The sequence below is a fragment of the Oryzias latipes genome, chromosome 5, assembly GCF_053564925.1.
Source record: "Oryzias latipes strain Hd-rR chromosome 5, Olatipes_Hd-rR_3.1".
NCBI classification, from domain to species: domain Eukaryota; kingdom Metazoa; phylum Chordata; class Actinopteri; order Beloniformes; family Adrianichthyidae; genus Oryzias; species Oryzias latipes.
Genome location: NC_136241.1, coordinates 31,592,545 through 31,618,229, shown reverse-complemented (window position 1 = coordinate 31,618,229; position 25,685 = coordinate 31,592,545). Strand labels below are relative to the sequence as shown.

General features: G+C 38.8%; 1 protein-coding gene across 2 annotated transcripts in view; it reads left to right on the top strand.

The window, feature by feature from the left end:
• cpne5b (copine Vb) overlaps positions 1-25,685 on the top strand; it is a 172,174-nt gene that overhangs the window by 124,505 nt on the left and 21,984 nt on the right. For both annotated transcript variants that reach the window (XM_011475541.3, XM_020703540.2), the window contains 8 exons: positions 172-275; positions 3,780-3,884; positions 13,258-13,299; positions 13,479-13,554; positions 16,146-16,199; positions 16,721-16,782; positions 19,981-20,027; positions 25,435-25,616. In XM_011475541.3, coding sequence (XP_011473843.1) covers positions 172-275; positions 3,780-3,884; positions 13,258-13,299; positions 13,479-13,554; positions 16,146-16,199; positions 16,721-16,782; positions 19,981-20,027; positions 25,435-25,616 — 672 coding nt within the window. The remainder of the gene's footprint in view (positions 1-171; positions 276-3,779; positions 3,885-13,257; positions 13,300-13,478; positions 13,555-16,145; positions 16,200-16,720; positions 16,783-19,980; positions 20,028-25,434; positions 25,617-25,685) is intronic.

The window sequence follows — 25,685 nt, the reverse complement described above, 5'->3', positions numbered from 1 at the left end:
GCAGCTTTTAGTGTCTACATTTAGTAGTTTCCCTGCTGCAACCTAAAAGTTATTAATCAGTTAAAAAAAAGGACCTTAAAAATACAATAATGTAAAATAAAGTGTAACAAAGATCTTCAGATGAATTTCTTTTCTGCTGCTTCATCCTTTCTTTTTTCTGTACACCTGCAGGACAGTGCCACTATGCAGTTCTGTGCCAACAAGCTTGACAAAAAGGACTTTTTTGGCAAGTCAGACCCCTTCATGGTTTTTTACAGAAGCAACGAGGATGGAACGTAAGTTTTTTATTTTATTTACATTATACGTTACTTTCAGCCCTTTCTCTCATAATACAGACTTTTTTTTGCCAAGTAACATCACAATTCATATACATTTTTTTATTAATCATAAAGATTAGACACAAATAGCAGTTTTTGGAGAAAAACCTTTGGACTAAGTTGATTAGAGTTGTTCTGAAATGTGATTTTGGTATGAAAAATCTGCAGCATTTTATGGAAAAAGAAAATAAAGTTTTTAATCTGTGAATGGTTTTACAATCGTGATAGCTACATAGGCCTTAAAGGCCCGTACACACCGGGACGAATTTCGCCCGCGATATTGGCCGACGTTTAACGCCTTGTGACTAAACAAAGGGCACCAATGTGAGTGTGCACACCGACGCGAAAAAACGCCACGCGTCAAAGCGTCACTTTTTAAAAAACGCCTTGGGTTTGTTTTTTTGGTTTGACGCGCCGCGCTTTTGCACACGTGTCTGGAGCTTCTGAAGTTACAGTAAAAGACAACTTGGGGGCGCTCAAACACTAAACCGCCTTTCTGAGCACATATACCAGCGAAGAAGATAGACGCCAAGTAGCGTCTACACTGCCGCAAAGAAATAATGACGGACATTCTAAAATATCCCCGAACCAAGCACCAGTTGAAGCAACTGGTGCTTGAAATATTCATGTTTTCTTTGTATAATTCTGACAAGCGCGTAAATACTTCCTCTCTTCTTCTGAGTGAAAAGCGACTTTAAGAAGCGTGAAGTTGCGCAGCGCCTCCTTGTGTACAGGAGTATTTCTGATTTACATTAAGCGCCATCTAATGTTAAGTAATGAAATTGCATGTTCGCTCAGCTCATCGTCAGCGAAAATCGCCTGGGTGTGAACACAAAAAACGTGGCGAAATACGCTGGCGAATATTCGTCCCGGTGTGTACGGGCCTTAAGTCTTACTCTGGGTTTACACTGGTCTGTTTGCGGTCCGTCTCTGTGTGGGGGAGTTCTCAGTTAGTTTGCGTCGTCCCAGTTGCGTCTCCTTAGTCTGGCCTCTACCCTTTGATCTGTCTGGCATGGGAGACCATACTACCATGACCACAAAGCTCCAGCCAGCATAGTTATCTGGGTCATCGAGACGCGCGAGCTCCCCAACCATGACAAGGTGGCAGTCCATGGGCACCCATTACAGGTGGTCTCATAGAGACGGGGAGGTGTGTCTTGGAGTTCCCTTGAGGCTCATGTGGCATCAAGGGAAGTAATGAAAATGGAACCTACCATTGTCGTGCGTGTGGTAGGTGTATCGTTAAGTGTCTGTAAGACAATGGAATTTGCACACACCTATGACCTACGAATGACGCTGTCGTATGATGCCCTTACGTCACATTCTAGTCGTTATTAACGTGCGAGTTCTGGCTCCTCACTAACAGCCCACAAATGCTGCACACATGATATGTAAGTGTCCATCCGTCGGATGTCCACACAAACTACACTCTGTCTAATGTCCTTATTTCTAACAGTCTGGCTGCAGCAAAGAGCACTCATTTATCACTTAACAAGCACTAACGGTATCATTGCATAGTGTGCAAGATTTTGGGGGGATTGAAAAAAATTTAAAATCCATACGACACGCCTGCATCTCACCTACTTCACTCTTACTTGCATGTTGTAGAAGTGTTTGCTTTGACTTGTCGCCTGCAGCATTCACATAGAAAGACTGTGTGTGGACATTTTTGCTCTACCAACTTACCAAGAGGTCTACGAGCTTGATATTTCTTAGGCAAAGGTGGGCGGTCGCCTGGGACCCCAAACACTATAGGGGGTCCGAGCTGAACACTCAATAAAAGTTCCACCACTGCGTAAAGATATGCCCATTGCTTACCGCCAGATAACTCGTATCTACCCGTGGGCGCAATTGTGACGTAGGCTACAGAGAGCGATCAACAGACAGGATCCTGTTCAGCCCACAACTCCTAATGTGTTTGATTTAAATGACCTTAAAAACATAAAAATCCGGCATTTAATGGAAAAGGTTTAACTCTGAAACTCAAGCAGATGTAAAACTCTTTCCAATTTTTTCACGTTTCCTGAATGCTCTTGAGCTTCTCTTGGGTCCTGTAACCGTGGCACCATAACCTCTGTCCAACAGGAAGAGTGTTCAAGCTTCTCTGAGGTTTTGTTTGTCTTTCATTCATTGAACACAAGGAATTGATCCTCCAAACCACACAAACTCTTGGTGCCAAAGGGTTTACAGAAAAGTGGCTTGTACTGTGAGGAGTTCTAGAGCAGTGTTTTTCAACCAGTGTGTCGCGGCACACTAGTGTGCCATGAGAGATGGTCGTTTGTGCCGTGGGAAATTGCCCTCATTAACTGATCTAAAAACATTTTCCATCTCCATGATTTCAGCTCTCTGTTCATCCAAACAGGCCCTGATAAAACACTGAGGAGTTAGGAATATAAAAGATCATAAAATACTTTTTCTTTGCGTTTATTTTATTTTATCAAAGACATTTTGATAAGGTACCGCGATTCAGCTGCACCTTCGGCTGTATTTTGGAAACGTCCCGTCCCTTTAACTGTCTCCACCAATCATTCTTGAAGGCTTAATCACATGTCATCAGTCTGACCAATCAGAAGTGGTTAAAGTCTTCACTTCCTTGTCCCGATTTAGCTCGTAAAGTCGCTCAGTTCTAAAAAAAAATAGCAGCTAAAGCTCGTCTTTAGCGGTGTAGCTTTCCACAGAATCCGGTATCAGACCGTGGAACAAGTGAACAAAACAATCAAGCTCAGAGACGCGATCTCCGGCCGTTTTATGCACTACATCTCCCATGATGCATTGGGTTGTGAGAGTGACAGCGCATACGGAGATCTGTTGTTAAACGTCTTGAAACCAACGAACACACATCAATCTGTTTTTAAGTCTTCTAACTTATCTTTTATTTCATCTTTTAGAAAAAACAGCTGCAGTTTCCAGCTTTTTCTGCAACAATTATCTCAAAAATGCATGTGAGATTGTGGAGGGGCTGTAGATCAATACAGAGTATGAGTTTCTCCTTTTTTTTAAATTTTTGGATGCTGGTGTGCCGCGGGATTTTTTTTAAGGTTAAAGTGTGCCGTGGCTCAGAAAAGGTTGAAAAACACTGTTCTAGAGGATTAAAAGAATTGAGGCACTCAGGTGGGCAGAATAACTCACAAAACTCGGATAAATGCTACATTACAAGATATTATTTGAGTTTATCTCCACCTGAAACAGATAATCAGATAATCAACTCACCGTCACTCACATGGTCCAGTGAAATGATCTGAAATGTCAGTCCAACAGAACCTTTTCTAGTTTTCTGTCAGTACAGGACATGACTGGGATTTGTGTCACCATGGCTCCATTTGGTCAGCCTCATGCTTCCTCTCTAATTTGCATATTTTTTCTCTTGCTCTGCGGCTTCTTTAGATCACAAAGAAATAATTTTCTCTCTCTGCTTCCTTCTGAACATATCATTTTCTAATGTTGGTGCTCTCCTGGCTCTAGGTTTACTATCTGCCACAAAACAGAGGTGGTGAAGAACACATTAAACCCGGTGTGGCAGCCTTTCACTATCCCTGTACGAGCGCTCTGCAACGGGGACTATGACAGGTACGATGCCGCTTCCCTCCATGCTTTCTAATCCCCACAAGGCTGTTTGCCCGTGCGCGACTGGCTCCCCCCTGCCCGATCAATGATACATAGTAATGTACCCTCTGTTATTTCCATCTCTCTTCCGCCTGCATGGCTCTAATAAGTGTCTTCTGAATGATGAAGTGTGTAGTAAGTGCAGCCGTTGGGATGTTCTGAGCATATATATAAAAATATAAATATATGTAAGCAGTGGAAATCAATGCCAGTTAAGTATGGTGTAGTGTTAAGCCTCCAATTATTTCTACTGCCATATGATCTCAGAGCAGCAATTTGTACATCCCTTCATATTGATTTTCACTGAAATAGCTTGTGTCGGGCACAGTTTGCCTCTGTAATCCCTTTGCCCTTTGTTTTTTGGTGTGGCTGTTATCAGCAGCTTTGTCCTCCGAGAAGATCCAACTGGGAAATAACACAGCTAAAGGAGCGTGGCACTTTTGCATTTGACATGGCATTTGTCCTGTTTCATTTAAATTTCTCCATTTAATCCATTTTTCTAATCCATTAGAAGCAAAAAAATGCAACATAAAATGTAGAAGGGTTCTTAGAGGGGCCTTTGGTCAAAAATGTAGTTTTGTTTTTTCTTGATGGACAAACAAACTGCATCTTCAGAAGCTACATTTTGATTAGAGGCTAAAGCTGCAATATTTCTTGTTTTCAGGGTTCTTCACAAATCAATCAAACCTTTTGAAAACAGTTCGCCTTCTTTGTGGCAGAGCTGCATCGATAATTGCTGTAGTAACTGACAAGACAAACCACAAACAAAAATCAATATTCGTCTGTTGGTTTGGCTAATTAGTTGTAAAATTAGCTTTTGCAGCTCCTCATCGCTAGATATCATGTGATTCCTAAGAATATTTTTCTCTTTAACCCATTTAGCTGCTGCTTATCTGTATGTGCATTATATACATATATAAAAAAAACTTTTGCTGCGTTTCTAGTTTTCTTTGGTTTGTTTTTGGAGGACTTCAGAGGACAGTTCACTAACTTGATGTTAGGTGTTCCCTCAAACACCCACATAAAAACAGGCCTTCACAGGAACATCAACCAGAGCTCGAGTGCGGTAAATCAAAACATAAAGGGCTTCATGCTGGAAAAAAGCTCTTTCAACACCTGTCAGTTTTTCTTGGCTAATGACTCGATTTATCTGCTGCTTTTATTTTGACTGTAGGTTAAAATTATAAAGCTTTTCATTTAATGTCATAATATGTTGTTGGAAGTCATAACGGAAGACTGTGAAGATAAATCCGTTCTTTGCAGCATTGATTTTCTGTAAACAGGAAGTTTATAAAAGAATTTATTTTACGTGGATGTTACGTGAAGTAAAGTAAAACCAAAACAAAGATGCCTTAACAGCTATGTCATGAGACAAATAAACTAAATATTTTAATTGTTGTTATTGTTTGTAATACAATAATAAATGTTTAGGAAACTTTTTTTTTGTTTTTAAGATTAAAAAATGTAAGCCCTAACATTTAGGGCTCCTTAAGGCTTTTTGGTCCAACCACAGATGTCACTACTCAACATTTTGATTCATTTTGCTGCATTACCCCTTTTCTGAGGTTTAACATCCACCAAGTAATAGAAAAAACAAGGGTGTCAGTTTTACCATGTATGGAAATTTAAGAAAGAAAAGCCTGTTAGTACTTCTAGCCCACTTCACGTCGACCCCGGCACGCAGGTCAGAACCCGGCCAGAGTGTGAACACAGCGATCACTCTGGTCAAACAAACAGGACTTTGGAGGCTTGAACAAGCTGGAAGCAGTACAGTTGTAGGCCTTGTGATCTAATCACACGCCTCAGTTTCAAGATTGGACCTAAGGAGGAAAAAGTAAGGTTGTGTCTGAATTTCTTTACCACTCTCTACTTTGTGCCCCAAATAGTGCGTTTTCCATTTTGTGTAGCTGTAAGAATTTATAGTTCCAAAAGCCAGGGCCCTGGAAACTCGCATTAATGCCCATTAGATCCATATTTTTTATCTTCAGAAAAAGGTGGATTAAATAGTATTTGTAAAATGTTCATATTTATTCCGTTTTTCTATTTCAGGAAATCGGTCATGTTTGCCATTTAAAAAAAAGTAGTGAGGATGGTATTCAATTTGCTTTTTAAAATCCAGGGTACTAGATTGTCCAGCACTATGTAGTGTTTTAGTAGTTTGATTTTATTGATTTATTTCAAGCATTGTAGTCAAAGCAATAAAGAATTTACACATATTTATCAAACTCATTACAGCAATGATGAAATGCATAGATTAAAAAGACAGAAAACAAAACAAAAATGTCACTTAAATCATATATACTTAATTAAATACAGTGATAATTAACTGAGGTATAAGTAGAGTTTGATTTATTGCTTGAAAAGGAGTGGGAAGAAGCAAGTTTATATAATCCCACCCCTACTGAGTTCATTCATTTGATAGTTTAACAGTGTTTTAAATCCGAAATAGAGAACTCTGTGTGCTAGTTAGAGAGTCGGGAAGGAATTCGGACACAGGCCAAGAGATTTTTGTGTCTTTTTATATATTTTCTCATTTGTGTCTGTTTTCAAACTGCAGGTAGACCTTGATTTAATAATGTGACACAACCTTCTATATGTAAATAAAAGGCTGGAAAAATACATAACTGATTTAATAATAGTGATAACAATAATCCATTTTATTTAAAGCGCCTTTCATGAAACCCAAGGACACTGTACAAACAAAGGTAAAAAAAAAAAACATTAAAAGCACATTAAATATAAATACATATAAAATAGGAAAGAAAAATTAAGACTGAATCAAGATGGAAAGGCAGAAATAAACAGGTGAGTTTTGAGTAGATTTAAAAGTTGGTAGAGAGTCTGTGTTACGGAGATCAGGAGGGAGGGAATTCCAGAGTTTGGGAGCCGAGCAGCTGAAGTCGAGTCGGGCTGGAGGAACAGAGAGCTGAACGGAGGAGGAGGACCGAAGAGAACGAGAGGAGGTTTTGATGTGGATGAGGTCGGAGAGATAAGGAGGGGCCAGGTTATGGAGGGGCCTTAAAGGTGAACAGGATGAGTTTGAATTTGATTCTGGAGGTTATGGGAAGCCAGTGCAGCTGGTGGAGAACCGGGGTGATATGACTGAAGGAGGGGGTTCTGGAGATGATGCAGGCAGCTGAGTTCTGGACCAGTTGAAGCTTATTGAGGGTTTTATGGGGGAGACCAAAGAGGAGGGATTTACAATAATCTAGACGGGAAGTGAACAGACTGTGAACCAGGATAGAAGCAGAGTGGACGGTGAGGGAGGGGCGTAGACGATTGAAGTTACGTAAATGAAAATGGGCTGACCGAGCAACGTTATTGATGTGGGACTGAAAAGATGATGAGCTATCTAGGATGACACCCAGACTCTTCACCTGAGGGGAAGGGGAGACAGAAGATGAGTATATGGAAAGAGTAAGACTTGTGGCTTTGGAGAGGGTGGATTTAGAACAGACGAGAAGTTTGAAGAAGATTTGATTCGTTTTCAGTTGATCCATTTTCTGTGTGAGACTGCATTAAAAAAAAGGGTGAAACTTGGTCCAGCCTGTTTTAATAGCCAAAGTAATACAACAAAGTTGAGTTTTTTACCTTTCAGAGCCTGAATCAGGGTTTTGCGACCTTCAACACTTAAATCAAATCAACATTTATTTCTAAAAAGCACTTTTCATACTTGCACAGCCATCTATGTTGGTTTCTTCCCAGACTACAAGCCAGCAGGAGCCACAAAATCTTATTTCACTCCTCAAAAAAATAAGACATTGATTTGCCTTTTTCTTATTGTTGCTATTCTTATAAATATAAATGAACTCTAAAAAATAAATATGTTTTTTTTTTTTAAATATAAATAGTTTATACCTTTTGACAGACGTTCAAATGACTTCCTTTAAAAGAAAAGAGATCCTGTAACACAAGGGATCATCTCAAAGCAGAAAGTTGTAGGTAGTGTGATGTCAGAAGTGAAAAACAAACAAGCAAACAAAAAAACAGACATAGGACTTTTTATTTATTTATTTATTTTTATATGAGACAGAAATTTGTAAATCCTACAAACTATATTTAAATCGGAGTTATTTAATTTACCCTTACCACATTTTTTCAACCATATTGCACACTTAAAATCCTTGAATTTTGTTAAATAATAGACGGCCTTATAATCCGGCTTTAAGAATCAATTCTGGTTTTGCTTACTGACCTCAAATTACTTTTCAATGGTACATAGGGATCAAAAATCTGTCAAAATGGTGGATAATTGGACCATTAGGGCTACCGTAGTCAGGAGCCTGACGCAGCCATCCATACTGTGCTTTAACTGTGAATTAGTTGAATAAAGTTTTACTTATTTGACTGTTTTGTTTCGCTTGGCGTTCCATGTAATCCAAAACATACATTACTTTACAAAATGAATTTTTCTTTATCTTTCTTTAACTAGAGACAGCTCTTTGATCCATCCTCTGTAGGGTTGCAGACCCCTGGCTTAAAGGAAAGGTCTTCTTCTGACTCAGTTACACAAGAAACATGTGTTTTATGGTACAAATTAATTCAGGCAGTTTTTTTTGTGTCTTTTCATTGATGGAGAACTGAAGATTTCAATTTAATTTTATTCCACTATTAACTCCTCCTGTGAGGTCTCATGCTTTGAACATAGTTTTAAAGCTGTTAGATATGAAACTGCTGTTGAGACTGTCAAGTGAAGAAAAGCCGACTCTGAAACATTTTAAAAGGACAGAAAGAACCCTTTCCTTCTCATCCGTTTATCCAGAGGGGACGTAACTTTTTCACAAATGCCTAAGAAACTGACAAAACCGTTCCCTGAATGCAACGATCAAACAAGGACTGTCAGGAAAAACAAGCAGACTATTTAATTAGAAGAAAATCACAAACACAGGCAGGTCAGCGGAAGAAAAAGAAAAAAAAAAAATCATTTCAAACTTCTATCCCAGCAGCTTTGACCAAAACAATTTTTTACAACTAATTAGCTGAACAAAGTCTTTGAAGTGTGACAGGAAGCAGGGATCTATTTTTGTATAAACAACTTGCAAACTGTAAAACATGACACATTGGTTGAAATTAAATCCTTTCTTTAGAGCATTAATCTCTCAGATTTACCTTTAAATGACTACCGTATTTGTAAAAGCTGTAGAAGCAGAATATAACAGAAAATGTATTTTGGGGGTAACGTTTTTAGTAAAGTGCAATCACTGCACATAGAAATGAGAGAACTAGCCATCACCTTTATTAAGTTTAGTCCATTTAAATCAACTTTATCAAAAGAAAAAGCAGACACCAAATAGAGAACTATGTGTGATCAACCAGTGGTCTCCAACATTTTTCAGGCCAAACTGGAAGTTTATTGGAAGCTGGTCTGTTTTACTACAGAAGTTACTTAACATGCAATGTGAAAGATGTCACTAAATTCAAAGGTAAGGCCTTACTCTACTTAGTTAAGTATCATGTTGGTGTTATGCAGTACTTTTTTAATCATTTATTCTGGAAATTACTCATGTAGGCTTAGGAACAAAACATCTTATATGTGTTTTTGACTGAAAAACCTTCTGTGAGGTGAACACTAACAAAACGACACCACGGTGCACCTAAATCTTTATTCTCTTTATGGAGGGCTTCTGCCACACCTCCACAGGTAAAAAAAAAAGAATAAAGTTTTAGGACCTACTGCACTCCCATTGCCTGAAAGCTATCCTATCATGTTACAGATAGAACTGCAGTGAATGCTGCCACACTTTTCCAGGATTTCTTTTCTTTTGCAGACGCTTGTGTCTGTTCAGGCCTGACCACATCTAAGGAGCTGAATAATAATCAGTGGGCGACTGTGGCAGTTCTTACTCCAGATGTAAAGCACTTTTATGAGTTCGTACCTGTGGTTCCAGCTGCTTGTTATCCTGGTTGCCGCTCACACCTTCCAGTCCTGTAGGAGAGGACTCACCTTCATCTCCTGAGTAGCAGCTTGCATGAATATGTTGGCGGATCCTCCACCACTGTAGGACTGTGCCCTAATCAGAGCTGGACTTCTCTTTGGCTGAGTTCCTCTCATTAGTGACACGACAGGACGAAAGGAAAGGCTGGAGGGACTTCAGAAAGACACTTCTGAACAGTCTGCTTCTCTCACAGTTGACATTTCTAAATGAGCAAAGGGAGGAATATTGTCTCTGTGTCTTCCTCACTGACTGTATAACTTTTTCCCCCCCAAAACAATCATAGGCAGGCTAAAAAAAAATGGCTTGCACTCCATTCCTGTTCAAAATTCAATTTATTTTTTAATAGTTTTTAAATGGGAAATCCATTTGAAACATCAGTGGCTTTCTCAGAAAGATGAAACGCGCGCAATATTTTTTCCTCCGACAGTGAAGATTCAGAAATCTTTCAATCTGATGCTTGAGTGATACGTTTCCCCTGCAAATTCCTGCTCTCAGAGAAGCGTTAAAGCCTCTGAATGTTTTCTACCTCTGCTGTATGTCTGCTATGAGGTGACTTCGGACTAAACTAATGGAAAAATAACACTTATCAGGCTCACATGAAAATGCATCATCGAGTCTTTTTATGGAAAACCGTGAAACGTCCTGATCAGATCAGCTTGTTTTGATCTGCATGTCATCATTTACTCTTGCATAGTGGAAACAAAAAGCATCAATGCCACGGGAGAACAAAGACACGAAAAGAATGGGCTGGTGGTACTCCCACAACAGTATTTATTGACGGCTGCTTCAGCTAAAACCAGAGAAAAAAAATACATTTTTAGTGTTCTTGTGGCATTTTTTGATGGTGGAGGACATAAGAAAAAGCTTAAAACTGCATTTCTGAGTACTTCTCCATTCAAATTGTTGCAACTAATGAGACGAAAAAAAGCCTTTTTGTGACGCTGGGCGAGCCACAAGCTCCCTTCTCCGCTCCGTTTGGATCCATCCACTTGTAGACAAACGTATCCACGAACGTCTTTGTTTTCCTCATCAGAGTTGGAATCTGGATCAAAACTGTACGGCTGGATAGCTACGAGATTGCTCACCGTTTTTGTAACACGGATAATGTTAGATCGGGGTGTAAGCTAGCAGGAGAGTGTGTAAACAGAGAGCTCTCAGCAGTGGAAAGGGAAGGCAGGGCGTGGTTTCTCTACACCAGTAGCTCCACCCACAACTCAGAGGTGAATTTCTAATGAACTACTGCCGCTCTGCAGAAATGATGTCCTGAAAACTACATGGGCTTTTAGATGTTGGATAAAAACGACATGATCATCATTAAAAGACCACTAGGAACGCTTCTAAAAATAGATGAAAAGATGATCGGAGAGGGACTTCAACTTTCTCTGTCGATCCGTCTTACTATTGCGCTGAGTTTGTTGTGCTATTTTTTTGACATTCTTGAGTTTTTGATTACTTCCTGCTCCTGGGTTTTCCACTACCAAAATTTCTCAACTTCTGAACACTTTTTACCATTCTAGACGATTTTCAGATTGTATTGTAGAAGAACTCCAACATTTTCTTGGTCACAGATGAATTAAACTGTCACAATTTTTATTGGAGATCTATTCTTGTTCCCAGCAAAAAAAAATCAAAGGGAGATTGGGGAGATGGAGAATTCTTCTGTATCAAGTTTGGATCATTACGTAATTACCTATTCCTGGACATGAGTGCCGATCATTTCAAATGTCTTAGAATAGCATCTGAAGATATCAGTGGCCGATTTGAGAGCGCCTATTGTTCCACTGGGTCAAGGACCATCAAGGGCTCCAAAACCCGAGCCTTTTGTGCAGGAACTTAAGACCAAGAGATTTAAAAATGACATTGCTGAAAATACTTTAAGCCAGTGAGACGAGTTCTTACAATAAGACAGCGAAAGTCACAGAAGATTCCTATTTTGATCAGGAGAAGAATGGTTCCCCTTTAACTTTCTTTGTGCCGTTTCTCTCCATATCCATCTTCTGTTGTTCTCATTTTCCGTAGTGAAAAATCCAGTCTCTTCCATCTCCAGGACGAGCACATTTTCGGGGGCTCAAAGCCTCAAACAAGCAAGCCGTCATAAAGGAACAAGCAGAGGCAGGTGCAGGCAGGAAGTCAGGTTTCTATCAGGAACGTTCTTGTTCTGCTGTGACAAGCATGTGGTGCTTCAGATGATCCAGCCTTCTTTGATTCTGGAAGCCGTTCCAGGGGGAGAATAGGAGGATCAGTGTGACTTGGGAATGAAAATGCCACAAAAATCTTTTTTTGAAAAATGGAATCTCTTTTTTTTGTAGAATTTCTTCATGGTTAATTGTGTTGCCCGACGTGTCTGAAAGCATTCGTGTGCTGCAGTTTGCAGTTGTAAATTTGGAGCAGATATTTTTTTTCACTTGTTTATTTTTTCTGTAAGATTAACGCTGCTGTTCCTGTCCTTTAAGATTTCCTTCAAATTGATGTTAAAATAGTTCTTATTTAACGCAAATTGTTTGGCCGTTTTTGTTAACATGATTGCATTTGATTAATTTCAACCAGATTCAAGTGATTCAGGATAGTGGAATTTGTTTTCCTATTATAACTTATAACATATAACAATCTTATAGTATGATAATTATCATGCATATTATTTATACTGTTTAACAGATGGTAATTGAGTTTAAAGTTGATTTTTGAATGACTTTTCTGTAGCTTTTTCAAAAGTATGTATTTGTTTTTTTTCTCTCCTAATTTTAGAAAGGTATAAGACATTTAAAAATGAAGAAAACTTAAAACAGGAAAAATCTTTAAAGTATCCATCTAAACTACCTCAAAAGGTTCTTTAAATCAGCCCAAATTTCAAAATTACCATTTAGGACTCGTGCTTTTTAACAAAATGATCCATGACTTTAGATTATATTATTTAATCCTAGTTTTAATTCATTTTAAGATAGGATTTGGCTACATGAATGCTTTAATAAACTAGATTTCAGCTTGTTTCATATCTGGAGCCTGAGTTGTTTTCCTTTTGAATAAAAGTTTGCAACAAATTGTTTGCAAAGTACTCATTGCTGGTTTGTTGTGTGGTGTTTGTGGCTTCCTTTGCTACAGTTAACAACAGCTATCAAGATCAAACTAAGAAATATCAAGCTTAGAATTTTAGAAGCTGCACCTATCAAAAAAACGTCTCCTGCTTCAGACAATCCTCACTGTGCTTTCAGATTTATGCAAGTCAGTTTTCCAATCCCTCAGCTCTTTAAGACACCAGTTATCTTAAAGGCAGAGAACATAACTCAGTCACAAGTTTCCATGTGTTGAAAGCCTAAAAACACAAATGATGCTAGCATAAAGTTTTCAGCGACATGACCTCGTTTCTGTGTGGTTGTCCTGACACGACTCCTCTGTTCCTGCAGAACAATCAAGGTGGAGGTTTACGATTGGGACCGAGATGGGAGGTGAGTGTCACTCTATGTTTCCATATCTCACACAAACAACCTAAAACTGCATCAAAATCAAAGTCAGATATTCAAAAATGTTTTGCTGAGAAGACTCTTGTCACTCCTTGTGCCATGGCCCTTCTCCGTTGTGTGCGCTGACATCTTTTTTTTATTCTTTTCTCACATCTTTTCCCCAGCCATGACTTCATTGGAGATTTCACGACCAGCTACCGAGAGCTAGCTCGAGGGCAGAGCCAGTTTAATGTGTACGAGGTGAGGCATTTCAGCAGCATATCTGTTGGTTCCTGAAGTCTTCAGGCCCTGTGTGGCAGATACCTGCATCCCATTTTTCACACAGCTGACATTTCTATCATTCACCTGCTTTAGCGCTTTCCCCTCTGCCGCCTCTGCATATGAATGCATCCATAAGGCCTTCACAAATATTTCAAGAGTTACTCCGTGCTGTGCCAGTTCTTCTGTCTTTTGCAATACTATCAAATGCGCATCTTTTCCCACCTCTTCCAGCTTTCACTTATTGCAATTTTTCCAATTTACTCTTTCATTTATTTCAGCTCCCTGATCACTGGGATTTTCTGCGAGCACACATAGAAATTGCACTATTAGTAGTGGGATGAGAAAAGGATTAATAAGAGAACAATTGGGGGATTTGAAATGATCATAGCTTTCCTCACATCTGCATGCTCATTTCGAACACACGCCACGTTGATGCGTCTTCCCTGATTGAGCCGTAAAGTCTGAAAATTACATAGGTGTGTCATACTTTCCCCATTAGGGCTGTGATGAATAAAATTAATGACATTAATTTGTGGGACAAAAATGTCAGTGTTGCAAGACTGCAAGTCCTTAGGCTATATTTAAACTGTTCAGTTCAAAAGAAATGAATATTAAAAAACAAATTGAAAAATTAAAAGTCAAGAGCTTACCTAAAAATAAGGTCATGTCAATTCCATCATGCCTGTGTGGCTCGGTGGCCTTCAGCTACGGACAAATACCTGTCTTTTAGATGTCAGAGCCATTAAAGGCGACCGTTGATTCCTCTCTGCCTCCCAGAGAGACTGAAAGGCCCTTTAGTTTTTGCATCAGCAGATTGTTCAGTGTGTCAGACAAATTGCCATCCTCCATGTTAAATTAGGGGCTGTCACTTTCATGCCTAGCAGCTATTGAGAATTGAGGTAATGAGCTGAGACGTCTTTGGTCTCAGGATTGGCGTTTCTTTTTAGCTTTTGAGCCAATAGAAAACTCAGAGAGTAAATGTTAGTGTTGCACCTACAGAAACCCTCTTTCAATGATCTATTGTTGGAAATTTTATTGTCATTCTAAGCAGAAGCAGATCCTTTCCTGATATTTGTTCAGAACAGTTACAGAAAAATATTTATTCTAGACATTGTTGTCAGAGTTTTGTTTCATTTTACAAAATAACATATGTATATTATATAAAAGCATTTTTAATTTAAAATAGATCATTTATAATTATTATGACCAGGCAAGGCAATTTTATTTGGATAGCACAATGCGTACACAAAGTAATTCAAAGTGCTTCACAATATAAATCACAATACATAACAGTGCAAAGAATAAAAACAGACATACTCATTATAAAATTTACTTTAAAAGAAAGAAAAGACAAAGGAAAAGGAAAAGAGGTGGTGATAAGGACCCTTCAGTTGTAGACACGGCTAAACAGGAATGTTTTGAGTCTAGATTTGAACCTCAACACAATAGAGGCCTGTCTCACTACCTCGTGGAGGCTGTTCCAGCTTTTAGCTGCATAAGACTGAAACGCTGATTCCCCTTGCTTCGTCCTGGCCACCCACAGGAGGCCGGTCCCTGAGGTCCTCAGAGTCCGAGATGGTTCATATGGAGTGTTACCCCCAAATCCCCCGTCTAATGGCCCAAAGAGGACGCAACGCAAAAAATGAAGCCCCATCTCCCTCCAGTCTCAAAAGCCAGCACACTTAAGAGATTTTATTTTGATCGAACCATAAGAGCTAGAGTATTTACTTCAGAGTGGACCCAGGCCAGAATGACAAACAAAAATTGGCCTACCTAACAAGAACACAAATCTTACCTATAACAACACAAACCAAAAGACAATAAATGTACGTTGGTGCAAGGCCATGGAGAGACTTTTAAACAAGCAGAGCTGCTTTAAAGTCTATTCAGCCAGTGCAGAGACCTGAGCACAGGACTGATGTGATGGTACTTCCTGGTTCTAGTCAGGACTCGAGCAGCAGTGTTCTGGACGTACTGAAGCTGTTTCACAGCTCGTTTGGGGAGGCGAGTGAGCAGGCCGTTACAGTCATCTAACCTACTGGAGACAAATGCATGAATAAGGATCTCCAGGTTTGGCTTTGACTCTATGTTTTTGATGACTAGACGAAATGAAAACAATACTTATATTTCATTTTATTTGCTTACAGAAAACAAAAGGTACATTTTGTCCTTTCTGTACCAGATTGGCTCATCGCCTCATAGATGCTCAATTTTTATCAGGACCAAGTATTGTTCCTCAGCCAGCCTCACATTTCATTATTACTGAAACAGGAATATACCATTTTTCCCAAGAGCAAAAAAACTTGTCTTTCTGCAGTGACAAATATTTTCTCTCAAAACTTATTTTTATCCTTTTAATCGTGTTCTGTTTGCTTATGGTTTTCCCAGCTGCAGAACAGTCTTGCTGCTCCTGCAAAGACATATGCAGATCAAATGGTTTCAACTTGTGTATAAATAAAACACTAATACTTAAGGGGTTTTGTCGTTTAAGTGTGTAGATTAAAAAGCATTCTTGAGTTTTTGGAAGGTTTTACCCTAACTACAGCATTTTTCTTCTGCTGTTTTTCCAGGTAATTAATACAAAGAAGAAAATGAAGAAAAAGAAATATGTCAACTCTGGAACAGTGAGTGTTGCTGAGAAACTACTCTGACATATTTCTTTTTATGTTTTGTAATCGTGTAACTGTTGATCAAGAACAACTTTTAGTGTGGGGAAAAAATAGTGCATGAATTATGTGAATATTTCCAGATTTTACAACAGCAGGTGACTGAAACATGGGACAAACTTTAAAGAGCTCAGCGGCCGTGGCTTGTGAGGGAAATAGTTTATTTAAAAAACATGTTCCTGGGTTGATTTGTGGAAGAAAACTGTACAGAACTTGAAAGTCATCATAGGCCTGAGCAACTCAAGCAACTAGGATGCCAATTTTCACAGAGCTTACCTAGCAGTGCGTGCATGAGCATGTAATGCATACGAATGCATCCCTTTTCCTCTTATCTGCTAATGCAAATGAATCAGTCGGCAGGAAAGCATGGAGCTCACATCCCGTGAGAAAATGTGAAGATTGCAGCCAAGCAGCAGCAAAATATAGAAAGAAAAACATCAACTATTAATCAAATCATGTTTCCAATTCTCATCTTACAGGTAACCCTGCTATCATTCTCAGTCGAGTCAGAGTTCACCTTTTTGGATTATATCAAAGGCGGGTGAGTAGAAATTCCTTTTTCTTTACTTTGAGAAACTCCAAAATGAGCTCTACACTTGGGCTGGTTTTGTACATCAGTCAAATGCAGACAACAGCTTGTAGATAAAGTGTAGAATCTCTTCTTCATACAAGGAGCGCACAGCTGAAAGTCCCCGCAGGAGATCTGCTCCCACAGCAGGAGTTGCTCTTAAATCCTGCCTGGCAGAGAAAGGACAAATATGCTGTTCAAGTCAAAGCATCTGGAACGTGCCACTTCCTTTATCGACCATCTCTGCTCTGTTTTGATGACCAGTTTACTTTAGAAAGTCACATTTTGAGAATGACATGCATGTATTAACACTGATGAAGTTTCTTGGAAGAAGCTGCACTTTCGCCACGGAGCTAACAGTAATCGGCAAAATGCTTTCCTTTTCTATGCACAATATGCACATCGATCTTTGCAAAAGTTCCGATGTTGTTTGTTTTCATGGGTGAAACTCAGCCACGCTACCAAGGCCGGCTGTAGTTTAGGTTTTTTACTTTTAATTTGTCCTGTCCAACAGCTGAGCAAGCAGATCAGAGCTGAAGGCCTCCTGTGTTGGACCGATTTACTGTTACAATGGGAGTTTAAAGATCTTCAGACAAACAGACTGTATATTTGTATAAACCCCTTTTGTAATTGAGGCTTAGCTTTATTCATAATAATTTTATTTATATGCATTCCTTGTTGGACAAAAAAGGAAAGGAGGGGGAGAGAGTGGTATATTATAGATGGGGGATAAGGGGTTAAGATGGGGGAGATAGGGCTGGGGAGGCCGGCTCTAGGTTGAAGCCATGTGACGGGCGGCACTCAGAAGGAGCGATAGGCGTTGCCTCAGAGATTGAGTCGTCCAACTTCGGGTAGGAAAATAGCTTGCAATAATGGCAATTTCATAAAAAAAATTGTTCTTTAGTGTGCCAAAGGCAATATATGACCATATATATGGATATTGTTTACTAGAAAAAAGGACGAAGAATATCATGATAGAGGCCCATTAATGCATCTATTTGTTTCACAGTGGATGCTTCCCAATCGTAGCAGAGAAGACTTTGGCCTGTCCATGGCGGTTGATGCGCCACAAACCTGAGCTTTTTCAGAGCGCGGGTTTAAATCCGCTCCTGATCCATTGTGGTTTGAATAAGGAACGACTCGGAAACACAGTTTTAATTTTGAAACTTTGAAAATCCCCAATGCAGCTATTGGACAGGAAGAAAAGAAAAGAAAAGAAAAGCATAAACGTTTCAAGACTTGCAGTTGACACATTTCTGTTTAATAGATTTGAGAAAATATAAAGAAATAAACATATTAGATTTGGGGGGTTTGGTTTAAATATCATGTATATTTGCTTTAATGATTTCTTTGTGTTGTTCAGAGACCTTGAGCAAAGGTCCTTTGAATAAAATGTATTATTATTGTTGTTTAGTATACACCTTTTTTGCTACTAAATGCACAAATACATCAAAATGTTTCCCTGTGTTTCTCTTATTTGTTAAAGCAAAGGATACTTACTTTAAGTCGTAAAACGTCTAGATTTAAAGCAGCTGCTGTCTGCAGCCTTAAAGTGACATTTACAATTAAGACAGAGCTATCATTCCCCGAGCGTAGCAGTCCTTTCACAGGAGATTTCTGTGGTCATATCAAAACACTTCTCAGGGAAAGTGCATGTTTTCCAGACCAGCTGTGCTTTTCTTTAAATTGTGCTGTCTCATCACAGCAGGTAGACTGTCAGAGGTCTCTGTGTCCTGTGGGAGAGCTGACAAATGTGACAGGCTCTGCTGACAGCCCTATTTTTGGGTCTGATTTATGATACAACACAATATAAAGTCTAGTGACCTCAACTTATTAAAGAAAAAAAAAGATAAAACACAAGTCTGCAGCGTAACAATACCCTTGAAGTAGTTGGACTAAACATTACAGAATAATCTGCTGCAAATTCTTTCAAAAACAGATTTATTTAAAGAGAAAGATCCAAATTTCCGAACAAGAAAACACTTGTTATGGACTTGGGAAGCTCTTGTACGTATTAGGAGGTTTTTATAGCCTTCTTTCATCACGATTCAAATGAAGACTCATTTGACAAGCACAGAAATCCTTAAAGGACAAAAATAATTTGACTATTTAAATAGCTGAGCAGCCTTCCACCTCTGTGTTGCCTGAGGATAAATGAGGTGTCATCGTGTTGATTTATCTCATTCTCAAACTTTGCAGCAGTGATATGTTTGGAATGTAATAAGGGGCCCATTTTGCTGCACTGATTATGGTTTATAGCTCTCATATCAGGTTAATGATTTGAATGACATTACACATCGCGTGCTTTGAGTTTAAAGCAGGACAAGGTAATGCAGATAAAATTTTTAAAAAGGGGAGCAATCTCATGGTTAGGGTGGACAAGAAGAGAAGTTTCCACTCATATTCTCATACAGTAAATTACTGAAAAATGTTTTTAACTGAAATAAATGTAAAAAATAATTAAAATGCTCATTTTTGAGGACATCCTTTTGAATTTAGGACGTTAAAAAATATTTTGTTTTGATTGTTCTTTTATCCCAGATCCTACAAAAAAAGCAGATTTACAGTTAAAAAAAGGCCTAGAAACCCATTTCCAATTTCTTAAAGCATCTTAAAAGTGAATAGCTGAATTCTCATGTTGTGAATTAATAAAACAAAGTCCAAATTACACTGAGGTCACCAGGGTCTGAATGTGGTCTATTCTATCCTCACTCTGAGCTAACAGGTTAATGTGAGTCGTTTATTCTTTTTTTACCATCATCCTTTCACATTTACTTCTTGTGACCTTAAAAGATGATGAGAGAATGTCAGTTAAGCATCTTAAGACCTTGTTTCCTTGTTTTAAATTTGTAGGTGGTGGTGGGGGGTGTTCTTCATCAGGAAAATTGGATTATAATTTGCTTTTAAGTGCTCTATCAGCCTAATGGCTTGTTACGAGGCCCGGCGCGTCGGAGGCCACTCCTGCTTCCTACAGAGATAAAAACCACATACATCAAAAGGATCCGCTGAATCCTGTTTGACAACTGTTTAACTTCACTTTGTGTAAAACTCAAACATGTGATAAATACGTGGTTCGAGTCTGTTATGTGTGAGCCCGTGTGAGACGACGCAGCCTGACGTTTTTCCCATCGTCTGCTGACATTTTTGATGTCCTTTCCTACTTTCTTTCAGCACGCAGATCAATTTCACTGTGGCCATCGATTTCACCGCATCTAATGGTGAGTGACACAAGCATCAAAGTTTGGAGAAGGCAAAAAAAAGTTCAGACTCTTTGAGTACGGTATGTCCAATCTGGGAATCCATCAGACAGACGTAAAGAATGTGCACCCGAGTGTGCACTGAGCACACACTCTTAAGAGCTCTTTCTGATATCTGCAATGGTCCATCATGTTTGTGCTTCTATCAGCTGAACTGATGTACTTACAATCCCGGCAATTACCCATTTACAGCCTTTAACGATCAATAGAAGACTGAAACATTGACGTCCTGTAACTCCATCATGGAGCCCAACAATGTTTAAAGAGAGAAAAAAAAGATGGACAAATGGTGAAGAGGCAACACTGTAAAGGAAAGCACCTGAAGTTTTAGCAGATGACGGGTGACAAGCATGCCAGTACAGCTTTGAAAATGAAATAAACAATGACGCTGCAGTTAAAATCCAGCTTGTTAAGCACCTCATTAGCTGGCAACAGGGTGTATTTCAACAACTATTAATTTCCTTCTATTTGTCTAACTTATTAATTTTGAAGTCCCATATTGAGTCATGAAAAACTGTAGAGCTGAATAATTTGAAATCAGTTCCATCCATATACTCTCACACACACACGCACAAACACACATATGCACACAGAATTTGCCCACTGGTCTAACCTTTTAGCGCAGTTCCCACCGCAGTTCCCGCCGCATGTTCAAGCAATCTTTTCCAATGAAAAGTCTTTGTAAATGTGTGTCGATGCGCATTTCAGGCTTCCACATTCAAAATTCTTAGGTTCATGCATCACCACATGTGTTGCGAACATTTCGGGCTCTATGTCTATTGAATATAAAAATAAAGTTAAACCAGGTTGAATTTTGACCAATCAGGGACTCGGATTTGCGTCCTTTTAAATTCACAGAAGTGCCAACCGATCGAAAAGTGATCATGGAGGAGAAATTAATAATTGCAGTTTGTTCACAAATGGTGCACAAATGACATCAAGTCATTAAGTCAGTCACAGTGGAGCTGTGAAAGAAAAAGCCTGAAGCAAGATTCACCATATTTGCAGGTTTGACATTTCACACCAACCCTCTTCCAACTCAAGGTGGTGTACATGTGCAAGTTAACAGCAGAAAAAAACAAAAGAAGAAGAAGAAGCTCCTCCCTGGTGAACACCACATGCTAAACGCACATTCAGGAAACATGCTTGGTGTGAACGTAGCTTTACTTGTAAATGAAATCCATACGCCTCTCCTTCTGAACAAAAATCTCAGTGACTTTAGTGCAAAAGTCCTCCTCATCTTTTAGTTTTAGAAGTTTGTCAATAAAGGTGCTTTAGTATGGCAGTATTCATCGATTCATTGTTAGCCTACTTCACGTTTGGTTGAAAGTCCAACTTTGACACATTTTTTAATGATATTACTTGTGCCATTTTTGCAGTCAGTCAGAACAAAACCAAAAATAATTGACTCCTTTCAACAACCACCGGCGAATAACAGTGAGCTCATGAGCGCCCTCTCTGTTGAGGCTGAGCTACTGCCTGCCGCACCTTGTATATTATTTCAGTTCAGATCTGAACACTAGATAAAAGATGGACAAATATGAAATACATTATTTATTTAATGGAAAGGGCAATAAAAATGTCATGAATATATTTATAAAAAACTCTTTAATAAAGCATGAGTAGGCTAAAGATATGTCCTCAACTTAGTTTGCATGTAATCTAACATGAAGCAGAACTTGGTGCTGCCTCACCTCACTGCCTACTCTGTAATTAAACCGCAAATATACACAATACAGAGATTGTGACCATACAATTATTTAGATTTTTCAAATCAAGGAGCGAAAGGCGTTGCCTCAGAGATTGAGTTGTCCTACTTCGGGTAGGAAAATAAAGGCAATATATAACCATATATGTGGATATTGTTTACTAAAAAAAAGGACAAAGAATATCATGATAGAGGCCCATTAATGCATCTATTTGTTTCACAGTGGATGCTTCCCAATCGTAGCAGAGAAGACTTTGGCCTGTCCATGGCGGTTGATGCGCCACAAACCTGAGCTTTTTCAGAACGCGGGTTTATATCTGCTCCTGATCCATTGTGGCTTTAATAAGGAAATACTCAGAAGCACAGTTTTAATTGTAAATTCTGTCATCCTCCATCATGAGAAGAATGCTACATGAACATGTTACAAATACCAAAAACAGGATTCTTTTTGGAGTGGGTCTTTAACTTTGAAAATCCCCAATGCAGCTGTTGGACAGGACAAGTTAAAAAAAAATAAAGAAATTCAATTATTGCAGATCAGTGATAATACTTGTATTATGAGTATACATCTATACATTTAGTTCTAAAATATTTTCCTCTTTTTCAAATTACTTTTTTGCTCCAGAGAATCGTTAGACATGAATGTTTAATGGTCAATACACTATATTGTGGGTCTGTGTGACTCCTAATGTCTTTCGGCTATGATCCCACAATAAAGGCAAGGAGACATAGAAATGTTTTTGTGTTTTTGATTTTACCCTTGGTCACTTGAAGTCAGGACTTTCCTGTTTAATTGTGTATCTTGCAGAAAATTGATTTTATGCTCTGACAGACTGAATTGAATTCACTTTGAGTTTCATGAACTTGGTCCACTTGACTCCAGAACTACGTTCTTGTTTTTGGCTCCCCTTGGGCAACTAGCTGAGTTAGAGGTCCGGCATCTTTTGAAGTCTTTCTGCAGCATCTCAGGCTTTGATTGGCACAATCATTGTTCTTTCGCTTTGGGCCACAGATGTTTGGCACAAACTTGAGCTCTTCTGTGCTTTGTGAGCTGATCTGGCAGCCTTCAGACTTTAGTAAAGATTTTCTAATGGACTTTGCAGGCTGCAAAGATAACGCTCAGTAACTGGTCTGACACCTGAGAAGAAACACACACTCTGTGCTGGATTTTGGATTGAGTTTGTTCATGAAATCTGTCATGCAATTTGGCTGCATTTGGCTGCTTTAGCCTTTACCGTGCAGTTCTGTTTCCCCGTTTAAACCGGTCCTCGGTCACTCTGGTATCCGTGCACGGCAGTCTGCCTGTAACCTCAGCTATTGTGAGCCTCTCTGTTCTTTTTTTAGTTCTGTCTGTTCTGATCTTGTGGGCTTGGTGGCTCCTCTTAGGAAGAAAAAGCTCCAAGCTCATGAAAGAGGAGCAGCTGAATGATGTCTGTGACGCTCTCAGAAGAGCCGAAAATGAAAGACAGATCATCGCTTTGACTCACAAACAGCTGAAAACGATAGCAGCAGAAACCCACTTTTCAAAAATCTACCCTTATATCAACTAAAAACACTTGACTTCAAGTCTAACTTCACACCCTGGTATATTGCTGTTCACCTTGATGCCTTGTTGAAAATGTGTTGCGTTCTTTGACCATTGATTTGTTCCAACCATTCTCCTTTTCTCTGCACATAATGTTGAACTGTTTTCCTTGTTAAAAGCAAAGAAGAGGGAAAAATCTCAACCAAACGGTGGATTGCTGGTTTATACTTCTTTGATGCCGGGCTGTCTCCACTGTACTTTAACAAACAGGCTGTTGTGCAGCTTTTCTGAGAAATGCTTGATTGCAGGTTCTTTTTTTAACAGATACCATTTGATTATATTACATAATAATTACGCAATAAACCTGAAACAGTCCAAGAATGACAGGTAGGGAGGGCTGGACCCGAAAATGCAGAGAAAGGAGGCACACGGTTCCAGGGCAAGGGGTTTATTCACAACGAAAGGCGCTGCTAAGCAGGGAAACAAAAACTCACTGTGGGCTAACCAGGTAAACAGGGCAGAAGACGGACATGGACATGACAGCCAGGAAAGAGACGTTAATGGACCAGCACAAGATGACGGCAGAGACAAGACTACAGACAGGAGTGACAAGACACAGGTGAACATGATCAGGAGAGATTGGGACCAGGGAAGTAAAACTCAAAAGCATGACAAAACAGGAAACCTTTCAAAATAAAACAGGAAGCAGAACCTAAAATCATGACGGAGACATTATGGAAGCAAAAAACTAATACAAAGAAACCCAAACAATGACAAAGAAACTCTATTCCAAGTAGTAAATTCTGACTTTTTTGACCTAAGAAATCACAGTAATAGAGAAAAAAGAAAGTTTATTTTTGTTTGTTTTATAACAAAGATCAAACGCATAGAGACCAAAAAAAAAAAACACAAATCCAAAGATCAATGCGAAGAAAAAGTTATAAGAATGGAAAAATGCATTTAAAAATCCGGCAAACCGCCACTAAACTTTATAGCCATTATAAGGAATAATTCCAGAAAGTGTCACAGTTATGTGTCAGAACTCATATTTTGTTTTGTTTGAAATTGAAAATGTCAAAGCTAAAAAGCTATTTGAAACCATCATGGTAAATTTTTAACGAGAATACTAACTGTTAGCTTCACTCCTACATCATTGTAAATGGTCAATGTGAGTGGCTCATGCACCGGTGATTGCGTAGACTATTAAGGATTCAAATCTTTTTAAAAGACGCCTCTTTTTACCTGGATGTGTGCTTTAAAGGACAACTTTAATGTAGTTTCAGCATTTCTGGTGCCAAATGAGAGCTTCTTTCCTCCTGCTTGGAGTTTCTGGGATTTGTTAACTTGTCTGCGGGGAGCACAAAGCTTCAAATGTTTTCCTTTTAAGTGTATTTCCTGCGATTCTTTTTAGAAATCTCAATTTTTCTGTTTTTGATAATGATTGTTGCAGACGAACAACCTTCTGTTCTCATTTGTTCATCAGAACCAAATCACATTTAAAGGCTATACTGGAATGTTCCTAAAATATTTTATGTAGAAAAATGTTTTACCAACAGTGATTTATATTTACTGAGATTAATATACTTAAACAGATTTTAAAAAGAACTATACGAAATCTGAAACAAAAGAGGTCTTCTTCCTCCTCTACAATAGACAATTGTCTAATTATTTCTTTGTTTGTGCTTCATCTGCACAACAGTGACTGTGCAATGTTAGAAGTGAAATGTTCTTTTTTATTGTATTTATTCTTTCTGTAAATGTTTGTGCATACATTTCAGCCAGTAAATCCTATTCTGTTTAAAGTGATGCTCAGAACATGAGTAGTTATTTTATTTCTTGCTTTTTTGTTGTCATATCCTAATTAGTTCTTGGAAGATTACTTAGTTTGCTCTTGCGTAAGCTTTAAAAGTATTTTTCCCCCCATACCAGAGTACAGATTTAGCTCTGTCATCCAACCTCTGATGCTTTTTTTGGGAAAGACTAAATCAGAATAAGGTTTTACCTGAAAAATAAGTCACTTTTAATCTTAAGATGTAGAAAAAAAGAGTTCTTTAGCTTATAAATAAATCACCAAATTAATTTTAAATCAAATCATGCAGATTTTATCAACATTATGAACTTCCCCTTGTCGACAGGTAATCCATCCCAGTCCACCTCCCTGCATTACATGAACCCGTACCAGTTGAATGCCTACGCCATGGCCCTGAAGGCCGTTGGGGAAATAATTCAGGACTACGACAGCGACAAGATGTTCCCGGCTCTGGGCTTTGGGGCCAAACTTCCACCTGACGGCCGGGTGTCTCATGAATTTCCACTGGTGATTGCCCACCTTTTTATTTCATTTTGACAACCCACTGTTGTAATTGAATATGTCCTATAACTTTTT